General features: G+C 45.5%; 1 protein-coding gene across 3 annotated transcripts in view; it reads right to left on the reverse strand.

Moving 5' to 3' along the window:
* DPY19L1 (dpy-19 like C-mannosyltransferase 1) overlaps nucleotides 1–6,940 on the reverse strand; it is a 100,299-nt gene extending 93,359 nt beyond the window's left edge. For 2 of the 3 annotated variants that reach the window (XM_045062871.1, XM_045062870.1), the window contains exon 1: nucleotides 6,440–6,940. In XM_045062871.1, coding sequence (XP_044918806.1) covers nucleotides 6,440–6,737 — 298 coding nt within the window. In that variant the 5' untranslated portion in view covers nucleotides 6,738–6,940. The remainder of the gene's footprint in view (nucleotides 1–6,439) is intronic. The other variant, XM_045062869.1, reaches the window with a different exon arrangement.
* Nucleotides 6,941–11,395: the final 4,455 nt, after the last annotated feature.

Genomic DNA, 11,395 nt, shown 5'->3' on the forward strand with positions numbered 1-11,395 from the left:
GCAAAGTATAATCTGATGGCAAAAGATAAACTAGCAAAGCAGGAATTTAGCACTAAAGATGTAAATTATAAAGCCTAAAGCTACCCCGCTTAGAAATGGGCACACAGACATACAGTCTCTGCGATAATGTAAATCTCATTAAGATAAACTTTAAGAAACATTAATACAGTCTAACAGGCTAAGTGTATAGAACTTATAAAAACAGCTATAGTTCAAATTTTAGCAACATCTAAATATGCAAAAATTCCCATTTCATTCACTGGCTTTCCAAGGAAATGTACTGGCCCAACATCTATGTATTCCTACACCCTTAGAGCTGATGCTCAGTTGTATCTAAGTGTTTCTTTGAAAGCCATCCCACTAAGATGGCCAGTGGTCCCTGTGTCTTCATAGTTCCTCAGTTTTTTTTTTTTTTTTGTCCCTTATGCCACCCCAATATGCCCACTTCTTATTCCCATATCTCTATGCATGATCCCTCTTTTATTTATTTCCCCTAGGAAGGAACAAGAAAGCTAACATTTATTGAATACTAAAGTTGGCGGTTTCTCTGAACTGAGTCCTGGGGCTTCATTTCTTCTTTTGCTATACCCGCCCTAAAAGAAGATGAAATACAGCATAGCAGTTAAGAGCATGAACTCTGAAGCCACATTGCCTGGGTTCAAATCCTGACCCTTCCACATTCTAGGAATGATCTTGGCCAAGTTATTTAACATCTGTGTGCCCCAAATCTCCTATCTGATAAAACGGGTATGACGATCACAAAGTCATTGTCAGGACTGAGTTAGCAGTGAAATAAATGAGTTTAAGATAAATGAATTAACCTAAAGCACTTAGAGCTATGCCTGGCACAGAGTAAACCCGGAATCAGTAAAAGATGCTATTATCAATTCCCATTAATTTAATACCACCCAGTTGCTGGTGATGCCCTATTGTGTTTCCATTCTGACATCTCTTATGCCCCACGGCCCACTTGGCAGTTTTACTTGGACACATCACAAAATGTCTCAAAGGTACCATAACCAGGATAGAATTCACAATCTTTTCTCTCAAACCTATGCCCTCACCCATGCCCCTCGTCTTCAAGATCTCGATTAATGCCACCTTGTTTTCCTGCTTACAGCAACCAAAACCTAGAAATGATTCATAACTCTTCCCTTTCCTTCAATACAAGTCCAATTCATCAGCAATTCCTACCATTTTACTCTCCAAAACAGATCTCAAATCTCCTCCCCTTCATCATAGCCAACCATTCTCTTACAGATCCCCGCCAGAGCCTCCCCTGCATGGTTTCTCTCTGCTCTGCCCTTGTACTCCACAAGCCATTTTCCCAAGAGTAGATTTCTCAAAATAAAAATTAAATCATGCTACTCTCCTATTCAACACTCCTCAGTGGCTTCCCATAATACAAGGAATAAAACCCAAGCTCCTTAAGGAGACCCGGTCCGTGCCCCTGTCGTGTAGGACAGGCTAAGCTGTGGCCTACCACAGCAAATGCTGTGTGCCACATCCACATTGCCCTTTCTCTTCCTCTGGACAGTGCACTTCTTCTCTGCTTATAGGGCTCACTTTGAAGGCTACCTCCCCAAAGACTTTTCTGATTCTTAAGCAGGTATCTCCTATTTTTTTTCTATCTCAGCTACTTTTTCTTTCCTCCACTGGACTTACTGCAAGGTAGTATTACTTTTATTTGTCCCTGACCCTTTTAGAATGGAGTTCCATGGAGACAGAGGCTACAGCTGTCTTCTCTTCCATCTTATCCCCCTAAACTAGCATCAGACGTAGTAGGCATTCAGTAATTGGTAAACACGAGTAAAGCTGCAGTTTACATATATTATTTATTCTTTACCATAACCATGTGGGACATTTATCATCCCCATTTTAAAGATGAGGCAGCCAAGAGTCAGAAATATTAAAGGACCTATAGCTTTTAAGTGGAGAAACAAGATTCAGATTCAGGTCAGTACAGAGATGTCTATGCTACTTCAAAGCCAGTGAGGCCACTAACCATCCCACAATGCAATGCACAGGAAAGCTTCCCCCGCCTCCATCCAAACAAAGAATTATTCAATCCAAAATGTCCTCACGGTGCCTATGAGAAGCCTTGCCAATAAAGGACCCACTTACAGTAGGGTGAAGTTGCCGTTGACTTTAGGAACCAGACAGGTAACAAACGAGTCAAGTAGGACAGAAGTAAGGGGAAAAACAATAGTTTTCATTACCTGTCTCTTCCGTATTCAGGTTACAATTTTATTATGTTTTGTAGATGACATCTTACCTTGTAGCCTTTTGCCACAGGCATGCTTTATTTGCGTGCTTAACATGCATATTCTTCACTTCCGCCAAAGAAAGGACTCCTTCCATTTCTCTTTGAAACACAGACCCCTCTCCAGTTATCCTTTTCACTACCCTCTTTTGATAACAGACATGGGTACAAAGAACTCTAAACTAACAGCCATATCAGACAAAGAATGGCAACTTACAACCCCAGGTTTGGGAAAACAACAGAGACTAGGAGAAATGGGCAAACTGGACTGTCTGTGCCCCTGCCTTAAAAGAGGGGAGGGGTACCTGGGTGGCTCCCTCGGTTAAGCATCTGTCTTTGGCTCAGGTCATGATCCCAGGGTTCTGGAATTGAGCCCTGCATTGGATTCCCTGCTCAGAGGGAGCCTGCTTCTCCCTCTCCCTCTGCCTACCACTCTCCCTGCTTGTGCTCTCTCTCTGTGTCAAATGAATAAATAAAATCTTTTTTAAAATTTTTTAAAAATAAGATAAAATAAAATAATAAATAAAAGAGGGGGGCGCCTGGGTGGCTCTGTTAGTTAAGCATCTGCCTTTGACTCAGGTCATGATCCCAGAGTCCTGAGATCAAGCCCCATATCGGAGCAGGGAGCCTGCTTCTTCCTCTCCATCTCCCCGCTTGCTTGTGTTTCCTCTCTCAGTATCTCTGTCATAAATAAATTAAATCTTAAAAATAAATAAATTTAAAATATAAATAAAAGACGGGAAGCAAGAAGCACTTAGTACTAGGGGATCGCTGATATGTAGGAATGTCAGCCCCGTGATGCTGGACAGTTTGCTTCTAAGTAGTGGCAGGACATAGGGCTTTAAAATTACTGACACTTCCCTCCACCTAACCCTACCCCAGATTCTGACTTAACTGGTCTGATGCGTGGCTTGGCTATCAGGATTTTTTTAAAGCTTCCAGGTGACTCTAGTCCAGTTTTGCTAAGATTGAGAGCCACCAGTCTAACCCAGGCCTCCCATTTTTACTTATACACAAACTGAGGCTCAGGGAAGCTAAATGCCTTCCTCAGGCCCTGTTTTCTATACCTGTTTTTAACTAGGTATAGTTAAAAACAGGTATAGAATCAAAAAAGTTATTCTAAGGCAGTGTTTTCAAACCATAAGTTTTAATACGATGTCATAAAACTCGAGAGTTAGTAAATGGCATTTATTTTTTAAAAACAACAGAACAGGAAATCAGAGTATACCGCACATTATAGGAGTAAATATTGTTACACGACACTTGTTTCAAGTATACGCACATTTCTGCATCTCTAAACCCACTCTCTTCCCTTCTCTGCCTTATTCCAGGGCCTACAGAATGCTTCAGCTGGGTCTGTTGCCAGAGGGGTTCCAGTTGGTCAGCCAGTGAGGGGCATGAGCGGGAGAGCAGAGGGTGGGAGGAGAGGATCTGGGGTCCCCCTTCCTGGGAGATACTGCTCCCAGAGCACAGCCTTCCCCGGGGTCAGCTCCTGATGAAGCACCCCTTCCCCTGGAGGCCCAGAGGTGGCAGCACCTTCTGACTGCTGATAGGCAGGGATGTTTCAGTGTCTTTTATGGGTTCCTTAAAACTGTTCACTTCTGAAAACAGTCCATTTATTAAATCTGTTTCCTACCAGGACACCGACATACCTAAATGGAATAACAGAAACATGCGTATATGTACTGGGTTGTACTTCTAGAAATGTGAGCAGATTTAATGTACATTGTATTTCTTACTGTGAGTTATGGTCAATAACGTTGGAGAAACAGCATCATGGTTTTTCTTTACTATATTGCTGCTCCCCTTGACTGATGTAGGGAGCTATTAGAGTGAAACTGCAAAAAACAAACATTTGAAAAACAATTCATAATCACTGTTACCACTAAATAACACTGGTCGCTGGATGGATAAATAAGGTCTAAAAATAAGAAAAACATATGTGTTTGTTAAGTAGATTTTTTAAACAGTGCTTAACACTGCCCAACAGCAGAAAGGGTCATCGTGGTAGGTAGTGAGTTTATCAGTGCTTAGTACATACGGAGGAGATGAAAGAAACCGAATCGAGAACCTCTAGTCAGTTTCTAACACTTAAGTATGTGTGCTATCAGGGAGCTTCAAGTTGTAAAATTTCTTCCCAAACAGAAATAAAGCCATTTTTGTGATAGCAAAATCCTTCACTAAAGACTTGCATGGTGTCAACTCAATTCACACTCATTCTGCAAAGGGCAAAAAGAGAGGGAATGAGAAAGCTTTCAAAAATGTCTAAACTCTGCTCCTTCCTGCAGGACCCAAGGGTACAAGGCCAGAGGAAGAACCAAACATCCTATGTCCGTTCATTCTCCAGAATCTGGTAGATGGCCTTTTGTAAATGTATAGAAAATCATCCAACCTCCATCCAACGACCAGTGTCCAGAGTACACCCACAGATGTGAGACCGCTCCTTCCCTGTACCTCTTACCAATACCCAAAGGGGAAGTCAAGTAAAGTGCCACAGTGTTCTATTAATACAAAACTGCATTTAGGTATAAGCATTAAATATAATGCTTACTAAATCCAAAGCTAAGCCATCCAATAAAAGATTCAAATTACAAGAAAACTGCAAGATGGTTATCCTATGGGTGTTACTGTAACCTCCCTGAAAAAGAAGTGGTGCCCTTCCATATTTCACTATGAAGTGGTTAATGTTTACACTAGCCACTCAATAAAAATGCAGCTTCATTCTGTCACAAATCAGTATTATGCATGTGCTTTTATAACAGCAATTAAAACTCATTAAAGGCTTTAGACACAGAATGCCTTCCCATATATTAGCCACCCCCTTTTAGTTCTACTCAGTAAGTAGGGGAGGTGATACTCTCAGGTCACAGAGAAGGAAGGGCTCACAGAGGAAATAATTTGAAACTTAAACCGAACCACCACTCTGCACAGGATTTTGAGCTTGTCTCATCCATTGTACCATGCTGCCTCCCCAAGGTGAACTTATCTAACCTGCACATTGGTAAGGTTTTTCAGGCTCGCTACTGAAAAGAGGATGAATATACAGAAAATACTGAATTTTCTTGGCTTGAATCTACAATACATAAAAGTATCCAAATAACAGTATCAACCTTTCTGAGCCCATTAAACACACACACACACACACACACGGAGATGACTCTGGCCTTTTATAACTGAGCGGCTTCTAGTGGTGGATGTTATGTCAGGGGAAGCCGAATTGCTGAGTCCTAATCCTTCGCCTATATTGAAATCCAAATTGTTTTGGGCCACTGAGGGAATTTGAAAGGATAATTAGGCATAAATCACCAATAGTTAAATAATGCAGTAGCCAAAGCCCATTAACGGTATTATATACTAAAGGCAGTATTACATTTTACTGGCTTAGAAAAATTAGGCCCATTACCTAAACTGCTACAACTCGCCTTATCGGAATGTCAGTCAGGAAACAAAGGATACCTAAAGTCGGTCCACAACCTGTGACTCTTTCAACTTTTTTTTTTTTTTTTTCCCAGCACATCGCTGCACATCATCCATTTGGTGCATGGAAGCGGAAAAGGAGGGAAGCCCTCCACACCAAATGTTCCCAGGTCAGCAGAGAGGATTAGAGCTCCAGTGCCCCAAGCACAACACAACCTGGAAAGTGACGTGCCGAGAGGAATGCACCGGCAGTGTTTGCGGCCAAGAAGAAAAAAAGCACGCTAAAATTTAATTATAAGTTTAGCAACTTTCTAGGACAGGGAACGTGCTTCTGCTTTTGAGCTCCACAGCATCGCTTCCAACCAAAAGCAAACCATTCTCCGGCCAGGGGCCGAGATAACGGGAAAGCGGCCGGTCCGCGCCAATCAGCGGCGCCCAAGTCTCGTTAGCGCAGACCTGTCAGTTCGCCGCCAGGCCGGGCAGCTGTTGATCTCGGGGCCATTTTTTTTTTTTTTTCTTTTTTTCAACGGAGACGGAGAGCGGACGGGAAGGGAGCGAGGAAGGCTGAGCCAGGCGGAGGGGGAGGGGAAGAGGAGGTGAGGACGTCCCAGGAAAAGTCGGAGAGGGCTGCAAACTGGCGGGGACCGGGCGGCGGGGCTCGGCGGCGCGGAAGTGGGAGGAGAGTCTAGGGGAGGGGGAAAGGGGCCCGCGCCTCAAAGTTCCGCGTCCCGGCGGCGCCCGAGCTCTGGGGCTGCTCACCTAGCAGGAGCGTGGTCCAGGTCCGGCCGCGCCCCGCGCGCCGCAGGCCCAGCGCCCCGCGCAGCCCGGCCACCAGGCGCCCCCCGAGCCCGCCCCCGGCGGACGGCGCGGCGGGCTCGGCGCGGGGCCCCTTCCTGCCCGCGGCGCCCTTGCGCCCGGGGGACCGGGGCGCGCGCTCGGGCCCGGGCTCCCCGGCGCCGGCGTCCGGCGCCCCCCTCAGCGGCGACTGAGAGGCGCGGGGCGGCTGGGGCGGCTTGGGGGCCGCCTCTCGGTGCTTGTTCCGCGCCTGCAGGACCATCTTGGCATAGTCGCGCCCGCTCGCTGCGCGCGCCCGGACGGCGGCCGGGGAACGGCGGGCTGGCGGGGCGGCCCGGGCGCCGCTCACTCTCCGGCGGGCGGGCGGGCGGGCGGGCGGAGGGCGGGCCGTTCCCTCCCCGCGGGCCGGGAGGCGGGGAGAGCAGCAAGGCCGGGCGGCGGCTGCTTGCTTTGGCGGTACGGCCGGGAGGCGGCGCCGGACTCGCGCGCCCGCCGCCGTTGCCGCCGCTCGGGTTGTCACGGCGACCGCGGAACGCCGGGGGGCGGGGGCGGGGACACCCTGTGAGCAGCCACGGCCCCGCCCCCGCCGCCCCTCCGCGCCGGACGCGCGCTCCCGGCTGGCTAGCGCGCACGCGCGGACTTCCGGCGCGGGAAGGCTAAGACCTGGCGGCGGCCCCGGGACCCCCGCCCTGCTCCGGGCCCGAGTGGGGTTCTGTCGGGGCTCGGGCGCTGAACGCCTTCCGGGAGCGGCCGCCCCTTCCCCTGGGAGTGGTTGGAGGAAGCAAGGGCCGTCTCGGGGCGGGGGCTGTCGGCGAAGTTTCGGACCCCATTCAGGGTGCGCGTGAAGCCCCGCGAAGCCCGCGTGGCCCTGGCGGCTCGTGTCGGGAGTGGATCGGGCGGGGGAGGAGGCTCTCGGGAACGACCACGAGGGGCGCTGTGCCGGCCCTCTGCAGCCTCCGGGGCGCCTCCGCTGGGAGGCGAACGGAGAAAAGTCAGTGGTCTCACGGACTCCACAGTGTGTGGTCCCCCTGCTAGGGGACGCTGCCCAGGGCAGTTCCCTCCAGGGACTGGACCGACCGTGCAGCCCGATTTAAAATGGCAGCAGAGTATCTCCGGGAAAGTGATAAGCGTGGAGGCACAAGTAAGTGTGTGCCTGACGTTGCAATCCTAAAGTGAAAACCACGGTGGGAACCCAGGTTGAAGGTGATCAAACTGAACGGCCCGAGAAAGAAAGATTATCAAGTATGTTCTGTAAGTTTCGCGTGCTGTGATCTCGTGACTTAAAGCAGAGAAACTTTATTTGCTGATAAAATACAAAACTGTAGTGAGAACGTATTTTCTCTAACAGAGCACGGAATGCGTGAGTAAAGGAAGCCCAGCAAGGTTAAGAAAACCAGGCAAACCCCAGTTTCCCTCGTCCCTCTATTCCACCGAACTCCCAAATTCTTTGCACAAAGCCCTACAGCTTTATGGGTTAACTAAAAGATTTCCTACCTTGCAGTGTCCGGTGGGCTTGTTCCAGAAAGTTGTCCTTAAATCCCAATTTTGTAAATCAAGTCACTTTTGATTATTTCCATTATAATTCCAGAGGCTTCACGTGGCTTTGGATCCTACCCTTAAGTTGTTCCACTGAGCGACGTCTTTATTAGGGAAGTTAATACAGGCATCCATTCACTGTTACGCCTTTTTAAGAGAGAATTCTTTTTGTAAAGGGAAAAAAAAAAGTTGTCATGCTAATTGGTAATCCCTCATACTCTGTATTTTGTGAATTAGGATTTACAGCTGTTGTTTTTATTGGAACAGGGAACAACTATTTTTAGACACTTTTTCAAATAAGTGATTGCAGGTGAAATCGGGATACTTGAATTCTTTTTTTTTTTTTCTTTTCAATACTTGAATTCTGAAACAATGTGTCAGATGGATCCATTGTTGTCCTCTTGGATTAATTTTGAATTGATGATCGATTAGGTTAAAAGTACCCTACTTTAGTATCTGTTAAAGGTAATATAAATAATTCTGGACTGTTTTTTAAGCGACAGAGAATTCTTTTGTAAAGGGAAAAAAAAACGTTGCCATGCTAATTGGTAATCCCTCATACTCTGTATTTTGTGAATTAGGATTTACAGCTGTTGTTTTTATTGGAACAGGGAACAACTATTTTTAGACACTTTTTCAAAAAAGTGATTGCAGGTGAAATCAGGGAATACTTGAATTCTTTTTTTTTTTTAATACTTGAATTCTGAAACAATGGTTCAGATGGATCCATTGTTGTCCTCTTGGATTAATTTTGAATTGATGATCGATTAGATTAAAAGTACCCTACTTTAGTGTCTGTTAAAGGTAATCTAAGTAATTCTTGACTGTTTTTAATGATTGGAAAAACACCTGAAAAAGGAAGTTTAGTATTTGAACAACGGGATTGCTTGGCTGTCTCCCATACATGGTAGGCTGGATTCAGGAACTGCCTCCCTTCAACTGGTACCATTTCACCCAAGAAAATACATGTTGAATGAATGAATGAGTAAATGAATGCAGGAAATTATATAATCAAATGATTCAAAACCCTGTGTTCTGTAGTGCAGTTGAAATCACCTTGTTCTTGCTCTCTCCTATAGTCTCAGATTTCTAGAGGACAGTCTTTACTATTCAGTTTCATCTTGAATAGAACCTAACCTGCAGAACCTAACCCAGAGCCTGACTATGGAAGTTTGTTGAATTGAATTAACGGAGGACATATATTTAAGACCCAGCCAGTGGATTTTGATTAAGTCCACAATGGCTGATGAGACCTCTTCTTTGCTTAGAGACCATGTAGAGAATCCCAGAGAGGAGCAGTGTGGTATATTGGTCGAGAACCTGGTGATTTTAGGCCAGAGTTCCAGCCTTTGGTCTGAAATGTGCCAGCCCTATGACGTTGGCCAATTTCCTCATCCCTAAAATGGGGGTAATGAAAACATCTATCCTACAGGTTTGTAAAAATTGAATTAGACAATGTATGTAAAGTATCTGATAATTACTTCCATCAGAGTAATTGGTCAGTAAGTGTTCAAAGCAGTGGATGGTGAGTAAGGAAGTACTCTGCCCTGCCAGAGGCTGACAGTCTCCAATGGATGTGAGGAGGTAGGGGAGTAGATCACAGAAGAGCAAGGGCAGCTGTGTGCTCTTTGGACCAGTCATAGACTGGATGTGATTCCAGCTTCTAAGCTACCTGAGGACTTGACCTTCCCTGAGGATCCTGCTTCCACACATGCTCTACAAATAATGCCCATTGGTGGGGCATTAAACCTGGATAAAACAGTAGGCATATCCTCTTGCTCTTCCTCCCTCCATCCCAACCCCCAAAAAAGTATATTTCACACAGGGTGGGTGGTAGAGCAGAAACCAGAACAGTCATGGAAGGTTACATGCCAGATTTCATTTTGCATTTATCACAAGAGCCCGGGATGCACTGTATTCATATTTGTATCTTTAGGCCAGTGCCTGCCACATAATGGTGGATGCTTAAAAAAAAAAAAAAAAAAAAAAAAGACAAACTGAAAGTTGCATTTTAAAAATTGTTGTGCACAGATGATCCCGTGAATCAATGATTGTAATGAATATGGATTAAGCATTATAGTCAGTGGCCACCTTTAATGTGCTTTTCTTTTTAAGAGTTACAGATGCAGCAGGAAGGAACTTCCTTATGGGACATTATAGAAATACTGAGCCAAGGCAGACAGATTCCAACAGCGCAACCACTCATGAAGAATCCCTAGTCTGGTGCCCAGGATGCAAACCCAGTCCCTTTCTCACTAGAAGCTACACTTCGGGCATTTGAAATAAAAACTTCTACTTAAAAAAAATAATTTATAAAGACTTTGGGGGTGGAGAGAGAGGGAATTAAAAAGGGGAAATGAGCATAAAAGAGATAACAAGTAAATGCCCCCAAATAAAGCTTAACAATATTAAAATAAGCAACCAGGGAATCACGTTAAATAAGCAATGAAAAGAAAAATTTGGTCAAGGGAAGACTATGCTGAGAACCAGTTTCATTATTTCTCTGCATTGGCATTTTAAAGGCCCTTTAAAACTTTCCGATTTCCCCCATTTCCTCCCACTTGCTCTCTTGCCCACAGAGTGAAGCAAAAGGAGAATCTTGACTCTGGCCTCTATTTCTCATTTTCTTGGACTAGGTCACTTATCTCTTTACTGGAGAAGTGTCTTGGGGGTAAGTTCTAGATTTCTCAGCAGTAGCTCCTAACAGGAAGAACCTGCAAAATCCCAGCCCACTTTCCCAGAAGCCTAAAATGGGTGGGTGCAACAAAGTCTGTGTAACAGTCAACTTTCAGCAAAGCTCCAACATTAATTTGTCAGTGTGTTACAATGTATGTCTTTAGTCTCTGGGAAGAACAAATGGAAATTGCTACTTTATTGTTTTTCAGATTTTATCTTGCCTCTTTCTAGTAGCTGACCTTGTAATTTAAACTGTTTTTGCTCAAATGGAGTGTTCCATGGAAACTCAGGGTGCACATCATTAGTTCTACTTAACAGGGCATGGTGGAAAACCACTCAGGCTCAGAGGTGCATGTTTCCCTAAATTGCAGGTCCTGTTGGCTAAGGGCTTGCTGTGTCCTTGGTGCCTTAGTAGACATTACAGACATTAAAAATTCATATACTAAGTGTCCAACCCCAAAGGGTTTACAGCTTAGTTAGAGACACAGGGTAAGCTAGAATGAAATGTAGTTCTGTAGGAAAATATGTGATCCAGAGTGTAAGTACTGAAAGAGCTCCAAAGAGAAGGGCCCATGGCTGACATGACTGGGGAGTTCGCAGGGAGGAGGAGAAACTGGGTCTAGGCCTTGTGGGAATAATAGATTTTGTTTGAACAGAAGGAAACACAGAGAAGGCATTACAGGTGGGGAACAGCATGTTTTGAAACCC

This window comes from Mustela putorius, unplaced genomic scaffold (assembly GCF_011764305.1).
Source record: "Mustela putorius furo isolate JIRA1106 unplaced genomic scaffold, ASM1176430v1.1 tig00003845_pilon_pilon_pilon, whole genome shotgun sequence".
NCBI lineage: Eukaryota > Metazoa > Chordata > Mammalia > Carnivora > Mustelidae > Mustela > Mustela putorius.